This window comes from Triturus cristatus, chromosome 3_2 (genome assembly GCF_964204655.1).
Source record: "Triturus cristatus chromosome 3_2, aTriCri1.1, whole genome shotgun sequence".
Taxonomy (NCBI): domain Eukaryota; kingdom Metazoa; phylum Chordata; class Amphibia; order Caudata; family Salamandridae; genus Triturus; species Triturus cristatus.
This window is the reverse complement of record NC_140584.1, coordinates 170,986,097-171,010,289: the sequence shown is the minus strand read 5'-3', so window position 1 is coordinate 171,010,289 and position 24,193 is coordinate 170,986,097. Positions and strand designations below refer to the sequence as shown.

Sequence of the window (24,193 nt, the reverse complement as noted above, 5' to 3'; positions counted from 1 at the left end):
TCTAGCTGTGGACTTATGGGGGTAGGTCTATTTTAATTTAATTGTGTCCCCGGCCGCCCCTTGGACTTTTGGCAGTTCAACCGCTCGTCTGCCATTTGAAGTTATGGCACGAGCTGTGCACAGCGCCTACACACTGAGCGCGTGCACCTTGTTCAAAAGATGCGTCAAGCAAGCTACTGCGCGTGCAGCCTTATCTTCTTCACAGTGTCCAGCAAAGTCTTTGTGGATCCCCTGTGATGTCCTCCATTTGTGGATTCTTCGACGTGGTGAAGTCTTCGCGACGTGCGGCTTCTGTGTGGTGCTTTGATGTACGAACGCGCCATGTGCCATCTGGTGCGACGTACATAGCGTGCCGCCATTTTGTAGTTGGATGTGATTTCCTCCGTTTTCTTTGCCAACCACGTTCTACGCCCTTGCACGGATGCGGGATGTGCAGCGCATAAGAGCGTTTCGGACAGAGGACATGTGTCTATCAAGGTGACCTGCTTTTAGGGTGTATTCTCTGGCCTCATCGAGCCTGCCACGCACAATAGGTACTTTCTTTCAATACTTTCGGTGGCCCAATTGTTTGTTCCAGCTCCCAGCTAAGGTTGTGTCCTGCCCTGTCACACGCTGTTTGAGGAGCCAAGGAAAAGTATGCACTGGAGACATATATGGTGTCGACTTCAGCCCGTTTTGCAAGACTGTGGTTGCAGCTCCAATCACCATTAGGACAGACTTGCTCACATTTTTGTTGTGACTCTATTGATTAACTAGTTACACGCTAGTTTACATGTGAAGGATCACAACTTGTTAAGTAGTCATTTGTGGTGTGCCTTGTATGGTATCCACCTGGAACTTCTTGGTGATTTTCTATCCGTTGGCTAATACAGTAAACGCAAGGGGTATTTGGAGATGTGTATATTTCACATGATTTCTTTTGGAACATTTTACAGTGGGTGTACACTTCAGCAATCATTTTCTGTGCCTTCCTTGCACACAGAGTTTGCAATATTATGCTGGAGGAATTTTACTGTTTACGTGTTTCAGCTCCCACAGTTTAGGTTCCCTTGCCCCAGGGACGCCCTAGTCTTGTCCTTAGTGGCTAGCTGTACAATATTCTCCCTTACATGAGGGATGGTCATGGGTTTGGGAAAGAGTCCCTTTCTCATAAAGCATTACACGCGGCCTCTACACAGGGGTGGGTTAATATGAGTTCCTTTCTCATTAAACGTTACACTCAGCCCCTACATGGGGGGGTTCATGGGTATGGTTCGCATTTACATTTGTTTGATTTGTTTGAGTTGGTAACCCTGACACGGAGTATGTTTATTGGGTCTCCATCAATTAACATATTATTTAACCCTTACACTGGGTTGGTTTTGGTTCATGGGTACAATTTCAATTAACAGTTATTTGATTGGTAACCCTTACGCGGGGTATGTTTATGGGGATTTCTTCAATTAACATTACATGTAACCCTTACACTGGGTTGGTTTTGGTTCATGAGTACGGTTCCCTGCACAGGGCGGTTTTTATGGTTTATGGTCCCATATACATGGTTAAAGTCTTAGACCCTTACAGGTGGGTGGACTTTATGGGTCGCAATCCCAAGAGTTTGTACCTCATATGAGGGGTGAATGATTGTTTTTTAGCTCCATCTTCACAATGTATGTAAGTTTCCTTATGCCAGAAATCTTGTCTATTTATGTGTTCCATTGTTTTTGGGATTGAAGTTGTGGGGTGTGTTATTGCCCTTTGTGATTTGCAACAAACTTTTCTCATTATATTTATTGGGAGAATGTAAGAGTGGGCAGAAACCAGCGCGACACGGGTGCGGTAGTTATACGTTGTTTATTAAACTATATTCCAGTGTCTCGGTTTTGCAAGGCTGTAACGTTAAAGTCATGTAACAAAAGGTTCCCAATCCAAAATAGAAAGAGGGCGGGGAGAGTCTTGGGCGTCTTCCTTCAGGGGGATAGGTGCTCCCTCTTCGAAGTCGCTCGTGTTGTCCCCTCGGCCTTGGAGTCAGTCGTCCTCCGACGATGGTGCGGGGGGGTTGGAATACCCAAAAACAAAAGAAAAAGGGACCGATTAGGTGTATGTAGGTCTTGTCTGAATAAAGGGAAGGGTGTGCGGGTTATCACCAGCTATCAGGTCTTGGGGTCGTGAAGGGAGGAAATCCACCACCGCAAGCGGCCTTATAGAGAGAGAGAGGGGAGCGCGCAGAGGTCAAGATTCCGCACCGGGCAGCCCCACTCCTCCCTCGGCTCTATGCTCAACCCGCCTCCCGGTACCCAGCAAACGCTGCCGTACCTGTTCAAGCCACCGTCCTCCGGGACCGTGGCAGGGCGCTTCACGGGATCGTTGGCCTCCAAGCTCCTCGGTGGTCTCGCCTTCTGGGGTCCTCGATACTGCAGTAAGCCTCGCGTCCTCGTCTCCTCTCCGTTCCTCGGCTCGTCGTTCCACTTCCTCCTTCCCGCTGACGACCTCTTCCTCATTGGCTGACGGCCTTTTCACGTCGGCTGCCTCGACGGGACTCCACCCCCCTGGGCGGAGTCCATAGCTGTCGGTCCATTCCTTAAAGGGCCAGTACCCAGAAGGGGGAGATTCGGGTGACGCCGTCCAAGCTGAGACAGGGTCCGGAGACTGAAAGGGGGAAACATCGGTGAGTAGGGGAGGGGAAGGCAATACCGGAGTCACAGAGCCTGGACCCTGACACAACCCACCCCCAGATTCGTCCCGATCGGGGCCGAATGAAAAACGGGACAGGTAGTCAGCATTTGCGTTAAGGGCGCCTCTCCTATGGCGGACTTCGAAGGAAAAGGGTTGGAGGGACAGGAACCATCTCATCACCCTAGAATTGTTTCCCTTGTTTCTACTCATCCACACGAGAGGAGCGTGGTCGGTGTATAAGATAAAATGGGTTCCCTCGAGGTAATACCGAAGTTTCTCGACCGCCCATTTGATGGCGAATCACTCCTTCTCGATGGTGGGATAGCGTTGTTCCCGCAAAAAGAGCTTCCTGCTGACATAAAGGACCGGACGTTCCGTACCGTCAATGGTGATCTGGGAGAGGACGGCACCTATACCCACATCGGAGGCGTCCGTCTGGAGTATAAAGGGACGGGAATGGTCGGGTGAGATCAATACGGGATGGCTAGTAATAGCCGTTTTCAAGGCATTGAAAGCAGCAAGAACTGCGGGAGAAGGCATTCGCAAGGCCCTGTTGGGGACCCCCTTTTGTAACAGATCGGTAAGGGGAGCGGAAAGGGCAGAGTATTGAGGAATGAAACGGCGATAATAGCCGGTGAGACCCAAAAAGGCCCGGAACTCTCGTTTCGTGGAGGGTATGGGTGTGTTGGTTATGGCTTTCACTTTTTCTTCCTGTGGTTCGAGACACCCGTTCCCGAGTACGTATCCCAGAAATTTCACCTTGTTAAACCCTACGCAGGATTTTTTTGCGTTTATATGTAATCCCGCGGATTTCAGTGCTAGCAGTATCTGGTGAACATGTCTAAGATGTTCTTTCCAAGGTGGGGCTGTAAATAACGATGTCATCCAGATACGCTGCCGAATACTGCTGATGGGGGTACAGTACTTTATTCATCAGTCTCTGAAAAGTTGCCGGGGCACCGTGTAACCCAAAGGGAAGCACTGTGAACTCAAATAGGCCCTCAGGAGTAGAGAAAGCCGTCTTTTCTTGATCTGTGGTCCTCAGGGGTACCTGCCAATATCCTTTAGTCAGATCTATGGTCGTAATATATTGGGCTTCCCCTAGTTTCTCGACCAGTTTGTCTACTCTAGGGAGAGGATATGCGTCTAACTGGGAGATGGCGTTTACCCCACGGAAGTCAATGCAGAATCGTATGGACCCATCGGGTTTCGGCACCAGCACGATAGGGGAGGACCACTCACTCTGCGAAGGTTGGATAACCCCCATAGGCAGCATGTTGTGGACCTCCTCGGTGACTGTGTTCCTTCTGGCGGCCGGAATACGATATGGTTTTTGTTTTATCACTTTTCCCTGCTCGGTTATTATGCGATGTTCTACCATTCTAGTTTTTCCGGGGAGGTCTGAAAAGAGTGATCTGAATTCGAGGGTTACGTCTAACACTTCTTTCTTCTGGTCTTTTGTCAATTCTGGGTTGACGACCAGGTGTTCCAGAGAGCAGTCCGGTAAGGCCAGGGTTGTCACTAGATGATTGGCCACGGGAAGGGGTCCCAACCATTTCTTTAGGATGTTAATGTGATATAATTGGGTCTTGTTAGGGCCCAGGCGGATTCTATAGGTCGTCTTCCCAATGGTTTCTAGGACTTCAAAGGGGCCCTTCCACTAGTTTACCCCTTTTGAGAGGGACGAGGGTAATCGAATCAGAACCCAATCGCCCACCCTCAGGGTTCTCCATTTCTTTCCTTTGTCATATCCCTGCTTTTGACTGAGTTGTTTTCTCTCTAAGTTTGCGTGGACTAAGTCCCGGAGCTTCCCTATCCTGGAGCGTAGGTGTTGAGCATACTCAAGCAGGCTGTTGGTATCTTGGTGATCCTTTTCCCATGTTTCTCTTGTCATTTCTAACAGGGTTCTCGGTTGTCGTCCATATAACAATTCAAAAGAGGAACAACCGAGACTACTTTGTACCTGTACCCGTATGACAAAGAGAGCTAGGGGAAGGAGCCGATCCCAGGCCTTGCCCTCGCTGCTCAACATCTTCTTCAGGGTCAGTTTCAAGGTCCCATTGTAACGTTCTACCAAGCCATCGGTCTGTGGATGATACACCGATGTTTTAATGTGTTTCACGTCCAACATCCAACAGACCTGAGACATGAGTTTCGAAAAAAAGGGTGTCCCTTGATCCGTGAGTATCTGTCGGGGAAACACTACTCGAGAGAAGTATTCAATTAACTTATCAGCGATGTTGGAAGTAGTGGGGGCTCGAAGGGGAAAGGCTTCTGGGAATCTCGTGCAATAGTCCACTAAAACCAACACATATTGGAACCCTTTTGGTGACCTAGGTAGTGGTCCGATGAGGTCTAAGCCCACCCGCTCAAAGGGTTTCCCCACTATAGGAAGTGGCTTTTAGGGAAACAGGAGGGGGGGGTGTACGGATTCTTCTTTTGGCAGATGGGGCATTCCCTACAGTATTGTTTGGTCTGGGCATAGATTCCGGGCCAATAGAAGTGTCGTAGCAATCCCTGGGTGGTTTTCTCGGCTCCTACATGGCCAGCCAATAAGTGGGAATGAGCAACAAATAATAGTTGCTCTCGAAATTCGCGGGGAACCAGTAACTGGGGTTTATCCCGGGGTCCCGCCAACCGGTAGAGTAGGTCATGAGATATAAGAAAATGGGGATATGAGCGTGGGTGGTCTTTTGGGGTGGTTCTGGCTGCTTCCCTGGCGTGTGCGAGAGAAGCATCGTTATGCTGAGCCCAACGGAAGTCTTTATCTGTTAGCCATGGTTCTTCCATCAAAAAGGCGGGTTTCTCTTTCCCTGTGGAGATTCCGGGGTTTGTTTGCCTTAGGGTGTCCATAAATAGGGCGAAAAAGTCTGGATTGTCAACTCCTACGATAACTTCTTCGGGTAGAGACTCCAGGACCCCTACCGACACCGATGCATGATAACCTTTGGGGGTTTCTAAGGAGACACGGGCCATTGGGTAAGAACGTACGTCCCCGTGTACACACCGTATGAGTATGGTTCTCTTAGGGAGGATGTGTTGTGGGCATACCAAAGAAGCCCATATTACGGACAGTCTACACCCTGAGTCCAAAAGGGCTAATACCCTGTTCCCATTTATCCTTAGACTTACGTGAAAGCATGACCCCACTTCGGCGGTGTACAGAAGACTTCGAGGAAGATATCTGACATCCATCGGCTCCTCGGTCTTTTTCCAGGGGCATGCCCGTGCAATATGGCCACAGTCAAAGCATTGGGGCCCATGAGGCACTGGAGGTTCGTAACGACCCTGACGCACCCTCTCTGGTTCTCTGATGGGTCGGAGGGCCTTTCGGGGTACCGGAGGGGCTTTGGTGGACTTTTCCGGTTCCCAGGAGGGGAACCGTGGCTGAGCCCGAGAGTAGGAAGTGGCCATGTCAACTGCCTGTTCTATGGCGAGGTTGGCATGTTGGTGCAACCATCTTTGTGTGTTGAAGGGTAGTGAGTCCAAGAACTGCTCAAGGATGATGGCATTCATGAGGTCATCCTTGTTATGATCTGCGGGCTTGAGCCATTTCTCGGCGGCCAGTTTCAGTTTGGAATAGAGAGTCTTGGGTGTGTCGCCGGGGGCTCCCTTCTCCTTCCTAAACCGCAGTCGATAGGCTTCGGAGTCCAGACCTAAATGGTCCAATATCAGTGCCTTAATCTCTTCATAGGGCGTGACTCCCCCTGCGTTAGCTACCTGATATGCTGCTTGTGCTTCGCCTGTCAGGAGGGGGGCCAAATAAAAGGGCCATTTCGTCACCGGCCAGCCGGAGGCCCTGGCTGCTCTTTCAAAATTTAAGAGAAAGGCATCCGGATCCTCCCCGGTGGTATACTTTTGCAGGGACACTGTAGGTAACGCAGAGATACCCCGTTGTGTTCTCTGACCGGCCGGGGAGGTTGTGGGCTCTTCAACAACCCTAATGAGAGTCTCTAGCTGTGCCTTCAAAAGATCACGGAATGTGTCGCGGTCCGCTTGGGCGACGGACAGCTGTCGCTCTACCGCCCATTCGAGCTTCTTCTGCCCCTCTACTATATGTTGTATCAGGTTCTCCATGATACCGCCGGCTGTCGGGGGGGTTATCGTGCCCACATTCTCCACCACTTGTAAGAGTGGGCAGAAACCTGTGCGACACGGGTGCGGTAGTTATACGTTGTTTATTAAACTATATTCCAGTGTCTCGGTTTTGCAAGGCTGTAACGTTAAAGTCACGTAACAAAAGGTTCCCAATCCAAAATAGAAAGAGGGCGGGGAGAGTCTTGGGCGTCTTCCTTCAGGGGGATAGGTGCTCCCTCTTCGAAGTCGCTCGTGTTGTCCCCTCGGCCTTTGAGTCAGTCGTCCTCCGACGATGGTGCGGGGGGGTTGGAATACCCAAAAACAAAAGAAAAAGGGACTGATTAGGTGTATGTAGGTCTTGTCTGAATAAAGGGAAGGGTGTGCGGGTTATCACCAGCTATCAGGTCTTGGGGTCGTGAATGGAGGGAATCCACCACCGCAAGCGGCCTTATAGAGAGAGAGAGGGGAGCGCGCAGAGGTCAAGATTCCGCACCGGGCAGCCCCACTCCTCCCTCGGCTCTATGCTCGACCCGCCTCCCGGTACCCAGCAAACGCTGCCGTACCTGTTCAAGCCACCGTCCTCCGGGACCGTGGCAGGGCGCTTCACGGGATCGTTGGCCTCCAGGCTCCTCGGTGGTCTCGCCTTCTGGGGTCCTCGATACTGCGGTAAGCCTCGCGTCCTCGTCTCCTCTCCGTTCCTCGGCTCGTCGTTCCACTTTCTCCTTCCCACTGACGACCTCTTCCTTATTGGCTGACGGCCTTTTCACGTCGGCTGCCTCGACGGGGCTCCACCCCCCTGGGCGGAGTCCATAGCTGTCGGTCCATTCCTTAAAGGGCCAGTACCCGGAAGGGGGAGATTCGGGTGACGCCGTCCAAGCTGAGACAGGGTCCGGGGACTGAAAGGGGGAAACATCGGTGAGTAGGGGAGGGGAAGGCAAACCCAGAGTCACAGAGCCCGGACCCTGACAGAGAGGATGGGTTATTTTACTCAATTCATTGATTGTAAGTTATCCATTCTTTCTGTTTCTAATGACTCTGACCCTCTCGTGATGTCTACATTATTGCATATCCCTGGGTTTTGAACTGTTTGTTGCTTTTGTAATTTTTCTTGTGTATAGTTTTTCTCTTAATCTTTACCTGTATTTGCAATTTTCATTTTTCATTTTAAAAGGAGGGAGATGTGTTATGTCTTGCATAGTTTACTTATATCTTGTAGTTTATCAATCTTCCTGCTGCTTAGCCAGTGTGTATGTTTACTGTAGAATGTTGGGAATTCTGTGATGCGTGGAATGTTGGGTGTCTGTGTAAGTGAGGGATGACAGTTAGAGATGTGCTGAGCAGCAGGCAGGCTGCTCCTGGTGGGGTTTGCTGTCACATGGAATTAAGGGTTGACTAATGTCTAACCTACATCTACTTCACCTGTTTACCTGGACTACCTATCTGATTTACTTGTGTACCATCTTCATTTACTTGTACCAGCTACCTAATAAAGGAACATTGAACTTTACTTGGCTGCCAGCATTTACTTGTGTCACAGAGCACAACAAACTGCTGGAGTAATTTCTAGGCTTAAGGGAGAACTAGTGCGCCATGAATCCCTACAATTTACATATTTTCAGCTCATTATCAATCCACTTCTCTTATTGAATACTTTCTCATTTCTGATTCAGTATTGAATACCATACATTAATTTATCCCAAACAGTTTTTCAGACCATACTGTAATTTGTTTATAGATAATTCTCCCGTCGATGATTGGGCCAGTTTACAATTGTTCTCTAAACATGGTTTTACTCTCCGACAGATATTTTTGGATGAGATGGACAATAGAACTTGACTACGTTTCGTGGAAAACAAGGGTTCTGCTGCAATAGAAAACATCTGGGAAGAACCCTGTCTTAGAATATTATGATGAGGGGAAAGATGATTTTTCATATCAATCTTAAAAAGCTAGAGAAAATAAAACATTTAAAGAACTCTCAGAAGCCTTCTATTTACCAGAGGCTAAACTGCATCCATCAGACTGCAAACTGAATTATTTAGAAAGTCTGCAAAACAGCAGCTGCAGAATTGTGTTCTCGAAAAGCAAGTTCTCAATTCCGAAACGTTTGCTCAACAACTTTATGAGGAGGGAGAGTTTAGTAGGAAACAGCTAGCATGGAGGGCTAGAACCTGTAAAACCCAGAATAACGTCATTAAAATTACAGACTCGAGGACTGGAGGTCTGGTCACTGATAGTTAACAAATTGAACCAATATATATTTCTTTAACATTTTCACACAATGTATCAAGAAGATATAAGCCCATAGGACATTAATGTGGCAAAGATATATGCTCAAGTCTTAATTACCTCATTAAAGCAGAGACGTTAGAAGAAGTCACCCCCTCAATGTGAAGCTCCAGGGGAGGATGGTTAAATCCAAAGGATATCAGAGTCAGTGACAAGGTTGATAAATAAAGATCAGAATGGGTTTATTCCATCATTGGCAATTATTTTCAAACAGGCCCTTCTTAGTAGAAGCCATTGACTATTGCATAACAACTGAAATCCCTGTGACAGGTCTATATATAGATGCTGAGAAAGTGTTTTACTTGGGGACTTTGACATTTTTGTTAAAAGTTCTACAAACTATGGGATTTCCCAACCAGGTCAACCAAGTGTTTGAAAGTAGAGCATTATAATAGTGTCCAGCAGCACCATCACGAGATACTGTGAAAAGACAGAGCGGACGACATGTCTGGAAACTGTGTAACTCCTACAATGGTTCCTGAATGTTTGCAAAACCACGCAGTCTATCAGCGCCAACCCGAGACAGAACTTCACTGTTAGGTAGGTAGAGGATGCGACAGGTTTGGGTACCACATAGGAGCTGGTATTACGTGGTCTCCTCCAATATAAGGACATATTTGAAAAAGAAAGATGAAGTTTAAAAATAGTCATGTTATCAAATAGGGGAGACACGGAGGAGAGGCATTTAAAGACGAAACTGAGGCAAAAAACAAAGAAATACAAAGCAAATGAGAAAGAAGTAAACAGCACAGCAAATCTGAAAATGAAACACAAAAAATGAACATTTCGCAACAAATATAAGGCCAATTTTATATGAAGCTAAAATCTCCAAGCTCCATCATAAAAAAATGTATTAATTTAATTCAGTTGTAGAAAAAAATAGACTGAATTGCTTTGGGTTGATGTTCATGAATTTAGGAGAATAATCACATTAATTCAATGTATTCATTAAGCTTTTGACATCATTTACCTCTATAATTGTGCCCATGTCCATTTGGATAATTGCAAATACCAAATATCTTCTTGTTTTCCTCTTCAGTCAAGTAGTTACTGCAAAAAAATAAGTAGAAATTGTATTTTCATATCGGTTGATTTCAATCAATAGCTTTATTTGGTTTATATATGCATAAAATAAAGGCCCAAACACATAAAATACCATAAAAAACATTACAAATATATATATAAACACGCAATATAAAATTGTATCAAAATCATTTACAGAAAAGGCAGAGCATGATGAAAAATGGGACCATCTACGAAAGTGCAGTGGGATGGCTAATCAGCAAATAGCATAAACCATAATCCATATCGGCAAGTCTCCATATATCAGCAGCGTGAAATGACACGTCATCCAACTAGCAGTGCAAAAAACAGTATGTTGATGGAAAGCTCAGTGCAAGGAACAGGCAAAGGAAAGCTTACTGTTGTTAAAAATCAGGTGGCACATCTAGTTTAAGCAGTTAATGAGCAGGAATATTCAGACAACAAAAACAGTAGATAAAAAATTCAGTACAATGAGCAAGCAAAAGGAAACCTATGGCTGTTAAAAATCAGGTAGCACATCCAATTTGAGTAGCAAGTTAGCAGGAATATTCAGATTGCTAAAACAGTAGATAGTGTCTGTGCCATAGTGTGTGCTTGAGAAAGATGACCACACCAGTAGTGAGCTGTGTCCAGAAAAAGTGATGCCCCTAAGAAGCGGAATTAAAAACTTTCCAGAATTGCTAATGTAAAACTTACATAAAACCCCAAAATGCACCAAAGTTTGCCAAGAGCACTAATTGCAGGTGCAAACTAGCTTAGACTTCGGATCAAACTGGCCCAAGTGAAAGGAAAGCTGGCATCTGACCTAGCCCAAACTAAAACTAGCTATCAAGCTTTCAGGGCCATAGCCAGCTAAGGCTCCAACCCTAGGGTAGATTCTATCAACAGTTACTCTCCGTTGGCAGGCTTCCTTAGCTCTGCAATTCTCTTTCCCTTCGTCTGAGTTCACCAAAGCTGGATTTAAGCCAGTTTTGGCCCTCACAGTGAAGTCAGCAGGTGATGGAGCAAGGTTTCGCATAAAAACAAACGTGCTTGTATGCAATCCTCTCGAATAACCTGTAACACTATAATCAATCTGTCCGTGAGGACTAACAATGCACCACATTCAACATATTGTATGTAGGGGACGCTTTCCTATGTGCTTCACTAGTAATTAACCCGAGTGTCCTAAAATGGCCGCCGAAAACGCAGGAACTCTTCGGCGCATGTGTCTACTGCATCTACGTAGTATGACGTTTTCTGTCGCTTAGGGGGAAAACTTTGCAGCTGCGCAATAGCTTCTAAAATGGCCGCTTTAAAGTAACACACTAACGCACATGCTGTGCTGAAACTAACCTATGCAAGTACTACTAAGCCATTAATGCAAAAGATTTATTAAGTAAATGGTGTTAGAGTAGAAGTAAGTGGTATACAGTGAATTCATTTAAGTTTGTATTCTAACGTGTTTTTCTTTGACTTTATTAATAGTTCATATTTGGGCCTTGGAGGGTGACCGCGTCTCTGTTTTCCTTGTGGCTTCTACGCATGCACAAACGTCTGCTTATTCTGAACACGTGAAGTAAATTGACTGGCTGCCAAACCCTAAGCCCAGCAAGGACATGGGAAACCAACTTTTGACCCTACGAGAAGGAAGGAGAAACTACATTGTAAAATAGACTTATCGATCCGCATCTGAAATGCTTGTGGGAATAAAGCTTGTGAGTATTAAAATTAAGGAGCGGGTAAACTAGACAATAGACTAAAGAACATTTTTGCACTTAGTATGATGTGATGTCCTCACCCCACTGCTTGGCCCAATCAAATTGCAGGTGAACATTGAATTAAAACATTTGGGGGTGGATCATACATTTGAATTGGTATAACAGAGGTAAGTTCTAGATAGTTAGACACACTTGATGCTGAGATGCTGATGCTATGCTGAGATGCTGACCGATTTTGCTGCAATCTGACTGAAGAATCCAACACTAGGGAAAATTCGTGGAACAACCGAGGAGGCACACCTAGGAAGGGGTCCGGACGAGCCTGAGCTGGAGAGAGTAGCACCAGAGAGGGGTGTAACGCTGGCATTACACTAGAAGAGGTCACCTTCCCTGTTCAGAACCTGTCCTAAATCCTTGACTCTCTGATGTCGTGGTCCTCACACCATTCTAGGTAAATATAACTGCAGGGTTAATGCTCTGTACTTGCGCTCTGTTCTTTCTCTCCTCGGGTGCTGACAATGCAAGAATTTATTAATGCAAACTGATTATAAGCTAACTGTACTATTTTTCCTGATGGAGACTTCTGGTATATCCATGTGTATGTTGATTTGACGCACAAAAATTATTAATTCAGATAAAATTTTAAAACTCCTTCTGTGTCTGTGGTTCTTTAAATAAAAGTTAAATGTATTATCGTATTTCCTCCCTATTCTAATCTACTACTAGATCTTATCGAATTGTTCATTTACTCAGGAGACAGGAATGGTAAGAAGACTGGTGTAAAAGTTTTCCTAGGGTAACATAAAATTGATGACCAGTGGATATTTGCCAGCTCATTTGCATGTTTGAATGTATATGGGCCCAAATGAGTGTTGTGTGTATGAATGTATAGAGCTGGTAAACTCTGCTGCATCAGTTTTACTTGGTAGCAGAGGCATGGTTAGTATAGTTAGTTAGGTGAGGAGTGTATTTGAAATTTGAATTATTGATTTATGTTTTAACCAAAACCCGTTATGTATTGTTTTACGTTGTCTGGAAATTCCTGGGAATATTGAATAGTGGGTGGTAAATGGAAGTCACACTGCAGTGAGGTTATTAGTCTGGATCGAGAAAGTGCTGAAAGTTACGCTGGGCTGGAAGCACTAAATTAGGGAAAATTTCTTGAATGTTAGTGAGAATAATTGGTAGTGAGGAGTTCGCTGGTGAAAATGTTGGTTTTATATCACCTAGAAAGGGTAACACTGAAGGAGTAGCAGGTTCTCTGATGCTTGTGTGAAGAGTAAGTTGAAAGGTTTTTTTTCTCGTAGTGTGTGAAGCGTAAGCGGAAGGATTTTACTGGCAGTGAAAGAATTCTTACTATTCTTTGATTTAGTGGGTCAGACACAATAGCGAATGTTTATACGTTGTTGATTAATGAAATTGTGTGAAAAGTTTGTGAGAAAATAAGTTTTCGCATTACCTTGTGAAGGAGGGGTCAGTTGCGGGTGCTGCACTGATGTCAATGAGAGCCGCGCTGGGATTGGTTGAAACAGCGGGCGTGTAGTTGATGCGAAATTGTAAAGGAGGGGTCAGTTTTAAGGAGTGATACTGACATCACAGAAAAGCTGCACAAGCATTAGCTGAGCGTGCAAGCAGAGCAGAAGTTGATTGGTCCGCAGACTCGAAAACCTGCTGGTATTGGAGAATTATTAAAATTAAAGCAAGCGGTTGATTTGTCATCCAAAATAGAGATCCCGAGAATAATAATAGATAGTGGAGTTTGCATGTATGATCCAACCTTAATAGGGACCAGACCAGATAGAAGGTTTGTAGGGTTTGCTTACAAGCAGTACCTTAATAAGCACAAGCACGCAATGTACGGAGAAAAGAGAAAAATGACATTTATACAAAAGGTTAAGAATTATTTCAAAAAGGATAAACCCATTGCGAGTAGAGAGGGGATTCCCATTCCTCCTCCAAATATGCCTGCTTCATACATGATGGTGGAGAGAGGCTATCAAACCTGTGTATGATTAGAAAATTGGGTAGAATACACAAAGGATGATGGTATATTAGCAATTTCCTGAATACGGAAGTTTTAGTGGAAGAATATTGTACAATTTAAGAACACGAATGAATAAATTAGAACTCAGACCTAGATTGACCCAATATGAAGCTTTAGAAGAATTGGAAATAGAAGCCTTTGAACATGAAAGACCACGAAGTAACAGAACTTTAAGCAAATATTACCCGAAATTTCCCTGAGAGAATAGAGATAGTCAAATGAAACAATGGAGACCGGCCATGGTGGCAGAAGGTTTATATCCTGTGTTAACATCAGAAGAGCAGATGGGAGGTAAATGTACAGAGAAGACCAAACACTTAACCATGATAGACACCAGAGAAACAGAAGAAGGGTATTTAGAGGACGTATTGATGAAAAGTCCTCCACCTTATAATGATGGATTCAATAGGATGACACCTAGTGCCCCGATGATAGGAACACCTTTGGTTCCACAGATAGTACATGACACCGCAGATAGGGTACTTCAAGAAAAGGAAAGGGAAGTAATAAATAAACATAGAGATGAATTGATTCGGAGAATAGCTCAGATAAACGCACATCCTGAAGCATTAAGCATACCAGTTACAATAGGTCCAGTAGTTCCATTGTATTGAGAGATATCAAATGTAATGCCTACCCCAAGTATAGAACCTAGAAAAGAGAAGGTTATTAGAGATGATCAAGCAAGTGAATGTGAATCAGTAATATCATTGATGGATTTGCCCATACGGGAGCCAATGATGGAAACCCCAAAGAGAAATTTGCCCAGTTGTTCAAAGGAAGTTAGATTAGAAACATCATAGGGAACTAGAAGTGCCACAATAGTAACCCCAGAAGATATAGAGAGATGGTATCAAGAAATAGAGAAGCCAAAGTCACAGTCAAAATTATTAGACATTTTTAAATTGAGAGTAAAATTGGAAGACATGGTTGCTGAAAATGTGGGTCTAGACAGGTTAAACACAAAGTGAAGAAGAATTACTGTTTATTTGTAGAAGCATTACACAAAATGCAAAGGCATTCCATGAAAAGCTGACAAATTTGGCATTGGAAATGGGAATTGACATATGGAAATCAAAGGTGTTGCAGAAACCCTATAGAGCAGAATTTTCTGAAAAGGATTTGGAAAACATGAATGTGTCTGGAAGAAGTTGCAGATCAGAGAGTTGTTATTTCTATTGCAAATGTGGGGAGATCTCGAAAGATGGAAAGTTAGATGGGCAAAGAAAAAGGAAGAAGCACAGGTAAATCGAACGACATCTGAATATGTCGTGAGGGAAACTGAAAATGCTGAAAGGTTGTATCCGATGAGAGAAGTACCCGGAGGGGGGTACGTACATGTGCCATGGAATAGACAGGAAATGTTGTATTTTACGAATGATTTCCCAAAATTGAGATAGAAGCCAGTCGAGTGGTACAGACAAGTGTAGAGGTTTGTGAAAGTTTCAAAAGTTTTATTGAAGGATCTGGATGGTCTGTTTGACATAGTAGTACCTGCAGATTTGTGGACAGAATGTAAGATTACTGTGGATTGGCCTAGTGAGGAATATCCAAGAGACTCAAAAACAGGAGCCCCGTCAGAAGATGTAATGAAAAAGTATCATCAGGGGATCACCTTTCTAAAGAGTAAAATTTCCCCGAAAGAAACTGATTGGGTAAAGATAGACAGAACAACTCAAGAAAAGGATGTGTCTGCACATGCCTATTACAAACGTCTTTTACAAGTGTTCAAACAGTATAGTGGGTTTGAAAGTTTAGAAAATAAAGACATGACTAATTTTGTGTATCGATTTGTATCTGAGCAGAGATTGGATATATCTCAAATGATTAAGCAGCACATGCTGTGCTGGCAGTCAAAGCCCATTGACGAAATTTTAAAATATGCAAAATATTGTGGGGACGAAATTGATAACAAGCGAAAAGCTTTAGAAGAAAAAGTATTGTGGGCTCTAGTAAAATTAGCTGAACAGCAAGAACTCCAATTAAATAAACAGTCAGAAAATCAAAGAAGAGCACAAGGTCGAAGTGACAATAATGGGGGTAAGCCACGGGGAAGATTACATCGGGAAGAGGCAAAGAAAAAATGTCCCTGTCATGGGTGCCGGAATTTGGGGCATTGGAAGAACGAGTGTAAAGCTCTACAAAATAATAATGCCCCAATCAAAATTTAAATCCACAGACGCAGAATGAGGTGTTAATGAGTTATCAGCAACAGGGTATAGATCTTCAGAGTCAATTGCCACCTGCCCCTAAATCAAATTTTATGAGTCAAGCCAAGTACAGTGTGGACGCCGGATTTCCGGAAGGAAGTGGTAAGAAACATTTTGAAACATCACTGTTTCTTTTGCAGGACCCACTGATTGATTATGATCAGGAATGATGGTGCTCTAGGGGGGAAGAAGGGGTGTGCTTGGCGCATCCCTACCGGTAGATCATTCAGGTCCTTATATAGAGGGTAAAGTAAAGGGAAATGATATTTCCTTCTTGTTGGATACTGGTGCTACCAGGTCTACTGACTACCTGCCCCTCCCGGGAGAGAATATGCAAGTTGTAGGTGTTTCAAACAAACGAATTAGCACTCCAATTACAGAACCCATGGAGGTGCAAATTGGTAATTTTAAAGAAATGCATAAGTTCGTGTTCTGTGACTCAATCCCTGTAAACTTGTTTGGGAGAGACCAGATGTGCAAAATGAATTGCACTGTATTTTGCACACCGGATGGTGTTGCAATACAAACCCCAGATGAAGATGGAGTTTACAAGGTCATTTTAGCTAAACAGAAGTAAATGAATTATATTCGATGATGACACAAAACGAATTACCTGCAGAAGTCAAATTGACTGTAAATGCAGAAATATGGGATTTTACTGGAAAAGAAAGAGGATTAATGGCAAATGTAGATCCCGTAAAAGTGACTGTGAAAGAAGTTGCCGTTTACCTGAACACCCGACAATACAAAATGAGTCCAGAAGTGAAGGCAGGTGTCACAGCAGAGATAGAGCGATTGGTCAAACAAGGTATCCTGAAAGAAATAATGAGTAGCCCTTGTAATTCACCCATAATTTTCATTAAGAAACCTAACGGGAAATATAGGGTGGTTCAAGACCTCAGGAAAATTAATAAGATTGTTGTACCATGCTGCCCAGTAGTGCCTAATCCAGTCGTAATTCTTTATCAGATACCATGGAAAGCAGGATCGTTCACAGTGATCGATTTATGTCATGCATTCTTTTCTATTCCATTGCATCCAGATAGCAAGTTTCTATTTTCGTTAAAATTTGAAGAGCATGTTTATGTCTGGAATCGTGTGCCTCAAGGGTAGACAGAAAGCCCATCAATATTTAATCAGATTCTCAAAGAAGCCTTGAATCTCTTGTATTGCCCAGAGAGTCAATCCTGGTGCAGTATATTGATGACCTATTGGTGGCATCAAACACACGAGAGGACTGTGTTACTGATTCAATTGCATTATTAAATCATTTGGCAAAGGGTGGACATAAGGCGTCCCCTGAAAAACTTCAGTTTTGTAAAAATTCTGTTAAAAATCTGGGACATCAAATAGAAAGAGGAATTAGAAGGGTGACCTCTGAAAGAATCAGAATAATAAGACAAATGCAATTGCCACGAACCCAAAAGAAATAAGAATGTTCCTTGGATTGTAGGGTACTGTAGACAGTGGATTGTAGGGTTTGCTTTACTAGCCAACCCTCTGATACAAATGACCAGAAAGAGAGAAAAAGATCCTATAGAATGGGATGAGGAGAGTATAGGATCTTTTAGAAAATTGCGGGAGTATTTATGTGAAGCACCCACTTTGGGCATGCCAGACTATTCAAAAGAATTTGCATTATTCTGCTATGAGCGAGGTAATTGTGCGCTTTCAGTTCTGACACATAGACACGGATTAATGAAGAGGCTAGTGGCATACTTTTCTGCTACCTTGGATCCTGTGCCTGTGCATTAACAGTTGCCTGAAAGCTGTTGCTGCAACCTGTGTAAGCATAGAACAGAGTGAGTCAATTGTGATGGGACACCCTGTCAAGGTGTATGTCCCCCATGCAGTGGTGATTTTACTGACCAGGAGCCGAACACAGTACCTAACTCCCGGTAGACTAATAAAATATGAAAGAATAATACTGGGAGCTGAAAATGTGACAATAATGCAGTGTACTGTTCTTAATCCAGCTACCTTGCTACCTGATCCTTACGAAGAGGAAGTGAGAGATGAGGTTGAGCATGAATGTCTTGATGTGACTGAACTTAGCACCAAACCACAACCTGACATACAAGAAGAACCTTTGAAAAATGCAGAACATGAGCTGTTTGTAGACGGCTTATGCATGAGACATGAGGAGGGAGGATTGAGTGCTACTTACGCTGTATGTACATTAACTGTAATAGTCGAAGCATCCTATTTACCAGAGGTCAGATCTGCATAAGTAGCTGAACTGATTGCTTTAATTAAAGCATGTAAAATTGGGAAACATTGGAGAGTAACCAATATTACTGACAGTCAATATGGTTATGCGGTTGTGCATGATTCTGGCCAACTGTGGATGCAGAGAGATTTCCTGACTTCTTCAGGGACTCCTATTAAAAATTGAATTTTTGTGAAAGAATTACTGGAGGCAATTCAATTACAAAAAGAGGTGGCCATGGTTAAGTGTGCTGCTCACCAATCAGGGAATGACTATATGACAGCCGGTAACCGATATGCTGACCAGGTTGCCCAAAATTGCTCAAGGCATAAGATTGCCTTAAACAAGAAAATCGAAACTTGTGGAATCAGCTGCCAACTTATGCTACTTGCAGGAGTGGGAACTTGGGAGGAGGTGAATGATCTGCAGGATGCAGTAGACAAGAGAGAAAAGGAAGAGTGGGTGAAAATAGGATGTCAAAGAAGGGCAGAAGATGGTGTGTGAGTGTGTTATGATGGCAGACCGGTCATGCCAGACAGTATGCTTGCGTCAATGGCTAGAATGTACCATGGAGACACACGTGGGCAGGGATGCAATGATTCGACTTTTCAGACAAGATTGGTTTAGCGCAAAGTTCAGGAATGTAGCAGAGAGCCTTTGCCAAAGATGTTTAATTTGTCAACAAATTAACCCTGGCAGGAAAACTGTGGTCTGCACGGGAAAGATTGGAAAGGCAGAAGGTCCTTTTGTGAGACTCCAATTAGATTTCATTCAACTGCCTGTTTGCCGAGGGCTGAAATATGTGCTTGTCATAGTTTCTTTATTTTTAAAGTGAGTGGAGGCATACCAGACCCGAAGAAATGACAGCTTGACAGTGGCCAAACTTTTATTAAGAGAACTCATTCCTAGATTTGGTTTTCCAGTAACGATTGAATCAGATAGAGGGTCTCATTGTAATAATGAAACAATTTGACTAATCTGTGAAGCATTCAAAGTCAAACAAAAATTGCACTGCGCTTACCGTCCAGAGGCTTCTGGAGTGGTAGAACAATTGAATGGCACAATCAAGTCAAGAATCGGAAATGTCTGTGCATCCACCCCACTGGAATGGCCTGATGCTTTGCCTCTTGTTCTGATGGGACTAAGAAGTATTCCAGACAGAAATACTGGATTGAGTCCCCATGAAATACTCATGGGAAGAGCAATGAGACAAGTAGGTGTACCAGGACACAAGCTGTTGAATATAACTGATGACTTGGTTTTGGAGTATTGCAAAGAGTTGGCTAACAGAGTGCATTCTATCTCTCATAACGTTGGGGAAGATGCTTTCAACAGACAGCTGAGCCACTCGCATGATCTGAATCCCAGTGACTGGGTAGTTGTGAAGAATCACACTCGAGAATCGTGCCTGGCACCAAGGCGGGATAAACAGCATCAAGTTATATTGACTACCTCAACCACTGGAAAATGTGCAGGGCTGCCTAATTGGATTTGAACAAGCCATACCAAAGGGGTACCAGCTCCTGAAAAAGAAGAGTTACAATTGAAACCAGAAATCGGTGGTGCTGAAGGTTGTGCAGCTGAAAAACTTCCTATAGAAGATCCTGAAGTAGCTACCCAAGATCAACCGAGCACTTATCAGGATGACTGGATCCCAGTGGTGGACATACCTGAAGTACATATAAGAACTAGAAGTCAAACACAGTTAGATAGACAGTAAGAGAGTGAGGACCAGGCAGGTATAGAAGAACTCTCTCAGGAAAGTAGGGAAACGACTGTTGGGGAGCCTGAGCTGGAACAGCTAAGGAGAGAACAATATACTCAGACAGAAGAAATTCAAAGCTCCATTCCGGAGTCTGAGGAGGGACAGTTAGGATTTAGAGAAAACGTTCAGGCAGAAGAAGGTAAAGAGGTAAAAAGACCTGAACAGGACCAGATAGGCATAGAAACGCAAGTTCAGGATACAAAAGAAAAACCAGACATCACTAATCTTGAACAGGGTCAGATTAAGGTAGATGAACCCATCCAGGCAGAACAGGCCGAAATAATAAGCCTTGGACAAGGTCAGATAGTGAGGAAATCTGAAGATGAAGCTGATCAAGTTGTGCCAAAATCTAAAGAAAATAAGAGGAGTCTTGAAGTACCTGGCAGTGCAGTGAAGTTTAAGAAAAGTCAAAAAGGTGATAATTGGCCAAGAATTATCAAGAGCCTGAGGTACCGACTTAAGACAATCAATGAAGAACCTGATCAAGTAAATGAAGTAACTAGTCAATCTGGACCTTCCAAGGTAATAACAAAGCGAAGGAGTCAAAGATTGAAGATTGAATAAAAAGTTCAAGGGTCCTGAATGGACATATGTTATTCTTGAAGACTTTGAAAATCTCGATTTAAATGAAGAAAGTGATGAAGAACGGAGTGTTGAACAAATTAAAGAGGAAGTGACACCGACCTGAAAGAGAAAGGCGCCTAAGGTGTTATCTCATACAAGGTTCTGAAAATTAAGAAGAGATAATCTTCTTGCCCAAGATGTCTGAATAATGTTGCTGGAAAACCAAAACAAAGCTGTATAAGGAAGTGTTGTAAGATCTGTGTATGTAGTTTAATATTAGTCCTCATAATTTGGGTGATATTAGCAATAGCTATACCCTATCTGATGGTTACTGACAAACAAAATAGTACTAACACACATACAGAAGTTGCAAACACTAAGGGCCTCATGTAGGAAGCCAAATACCGGTCGGTAACGGCCGAAATTCGGTAAATATCCCGTTACCGACCGGTATTTAGGCATTTGCGATGTAGGGGGCTGATTTTCTGGATTCGGTATTTCCCGAATCGGAAATTAAGAAATCGGTAAAATACCGATTCGGTAAATACCGAATCCAGAAATGCAATGTAGGGAGCACTCTAAAGAGTGAAAATTAGTATTAAGAATGTGTTATTTACCACCAAATACAGGTTGGTGATAAATAACGAATACCTTGCAAAAAGCAATATTTTGCAGATTCAAGAGTGCCATGTGGCAGACATACATGCCCTTACGGCATGTATGTGCGCCACATGTGCACACATGCAAGATTCAGGGGTGCAACAGGGTGTCAATGTGACACCCTGCCACCCTTGTATATGCTCCCCCATTACCGAATCGGTATTTACCGAATCGGTAATGAGGCATACCTTCCCATTGATTCCTATGGGCCTCCAGGCCCATAGGAATCAATGGGAAGGTATGCCTCATTACCGAATCGGTAAATACCGATTCATAATTACCGAATTTTTCCGATTCGGTAAACTTTACCGAATCATTACCTACATCACATTTACCGATTCATAAATACCGAATCGGTAAAATTCGGTATTTATGAATCGGTAAATGTGAGGCTACCTACATATGGCCCTAAAGGAGATAGAGTAGGCTTGGAAACACCAGGGGCCATATGTAGGTAGCCTCACATTTACCGATTCATAAATACCGAATTTTACCGATCCGGTATTTATGAATCGGTAAATGTGATGTAGGTAATGATTCGGTAAAGATTACCGAATCGGAAAAATTCGGTAATTATGAATCGGTATTTACCGATTCGGTAATGAGGCATACCTTCCCATTGATTCCTATGGGCCTGGAGGCCCATAGGAATCAATGGGAAGGTATGCCTCATTACCGATTCGGTAAATACCGATTCGGTAATGGGGGGAGCATATACAAGGGTGGCAGGGTGTCACATTGACACCCTGTTGCACCCCTGAATCTTGCATGTGTGCACATGTGGCGCACATACATGCCCTAAGGGCATGTATGTCTGCCACATGGCACTCTTGAATCTGCAAAATATTGCTTTTTGCAAGGTATTCGTTATTTATCACCAACCTGTATTTGGTGGTAAATAACAAATTCTTAATACTAATTTTCACTCTTTAGAGTGCTCCCTACATTGCATTTCTGGATTCGGTATTTACCGAATCGGTATTTTACCGATTTCTTAATTTCCGATTCGGTAAATACCGAATCCAGAAAATCAGCCCCCTACATCGCAAATGCCTAAATACCGGTCGGTAACGGGATATTTACCGAATTTCGGCTGTTACCGACCGGTATTTGGCTTCCTACATGAGGCCCCTGGAGCTAGATTTACACCACACTGTAGATAAGAATGAAACTGATTTAAATGTATTTGCAAATCTCTTAGTACATTATGTAGAAACTATGGAAGTTAGTGATTGTTACTTTTGCATGAAATTGCCAAGCTCAGTGGCTGAAGGGGTAACATATCATCATTTACCCTTGACATATGGAATTTCATGTAGTGCACTGGCTAGTTTATTCTATAGAACTGGAAAACGACAGTATTATTATTCAAATGTAGCACTAGAGACTCACAATTCATGGGTGAATATTTCCTAACAATGAAGACAATAGATATAGCTGATGCACATAAACGCTACTTAACCTGTAAATTGCACGAAGAGGAAAATATATTTTTGAATTTAGTAGAAAACAGGAGACAGGATTTCCAAAGAAGAGCCTCTGAGCCAAAACCTCAGATACCTAAATAGGCTGAAAGGGAAGACCTTTTAGTAACTGGCAAGACTCATGCTGCTATGTCTCTGGACTTTGAAAAGAAAGTGAAAATCTGTCTCCATACACTTAAAACAGAATATAACAACGTATTTATTGGTTCCAGTGAATGTGAACATATCTTCTTAGTAATTGGGGGTTGGGGACTGAAAGGAGGAACTGATCCAGTATTCCCTGGAATTTATTATATTTGTGGAAACAAAGCTTATTTTAGGTTGCCTGATCACTGGTATGGGAGTTGCTATTTCGAAATAGTATTCCCTAAAGTCTATCATGTTAAAAGAATCACTGGAAGCAATAATGACAGTAGTGGACTAACAAGATATAAAAGAGCTAGTTTTTCGGAAATAGTAGGTGATATATTTGGTGCATTGATACCTTCAGTGGGGGTCTGCTAAATTCTCGAAAAATGTGTCAATTGTCAACAGTAGTTGATTGGTTATCTATTGACACTGCTGGAGGATTTCTACTGATCAATTCAGAATTTGTTGCTGTCAGATCTATGGTTTTGAAAATCGACTTGCCCTTGATATCTTATTGGCAAAAGAGGGTGGAGTCTGTAAAATGCTGAAAGAGCAACATTGTTGCACGTATATACCTGACAAAAGTATAGAGATTGGAAGATATATTAAAAATATTACACATTTGGAAGAAGAGCTGAAACCACTGGAGATTGACAGTGTATGGAAGAAAATAACAAATAGTTTTTCCACCATTAGTAGTTGTTTTCTAATATAGGTAAAGGTATCTTAGGTCAAATAATATTGGGCATAACGTTGCTAGTTCTGATGATAATGTGTTGTCGAAAATGCAGTGGGAAAAGAAAAAGGTACGAAGTGAATGAGAAAGGTAGAAAAAGAAAATTAGAAGAAATACGACTTGAATTGAAAGAAAATGTTTAAAAAAGAATGAAAGGATCACAAATTAAGAAAGATAATGGAAGGAATAAAAGATTTGAAGACATCGAAATGGTAGAATGCTAAAGTTGGCATCTGATTTAATAGAATTTAGTGATGGCATAAAATGCCATCAGAGAGGGGATTGATGGAGCAATGCAATCCTCTCAAATAACCTGTAACACTATAATCAATCTGTCCGTGAGTACTAACAATGCACCACATTCAACATATTATATCTAGGGGACGCTTTCCTATGTGCTTCGCTAATAATTAACCCGAGTATCCTAAAATGGCCGCCAAAAACGCTGGAACTCTTCTGCGCATGCGTCTACTACATCTACGTAGTATGACGTTTTCTGTCGCTTTTGGGAAAAACTTTGCAGCTTCTAAAATGGCCGCTTTAAAGTAGCGCACTAATACACATACTGTGCTGAAACTAACCTATGCAAGTTCTACTAAGCCATTAATGCAAAAGATTTATTAAGTA

The 24,193-nt window shown here is 43.1% G+C and overlaps 1 protein-coding gene across 1 annotated transcript in view; it reads right to left on the bottom strand.

The window, feature by feature from the left end:
• LOC146856971 (6-pyruvoyl tetrahydrobiopterin synthase-like) overlaps positions 1 to 24,193 on the bottom strand; it is a 178,173-nt gene that overhangs the window by 57,895 nt on the left and 96,085 nt on the right. Inside the window, exon 2 of the mRNA XM_085646786.1 lies at positions 9,992 to 10,071. Coding sequence (XP_085502912.1) covers positions 9,992 to 10,071 — 80 coding nt within the window. The remainder of the gene's footprint in view (positions 1 to 9,991; positions 10,072 to 24,193) is intronic.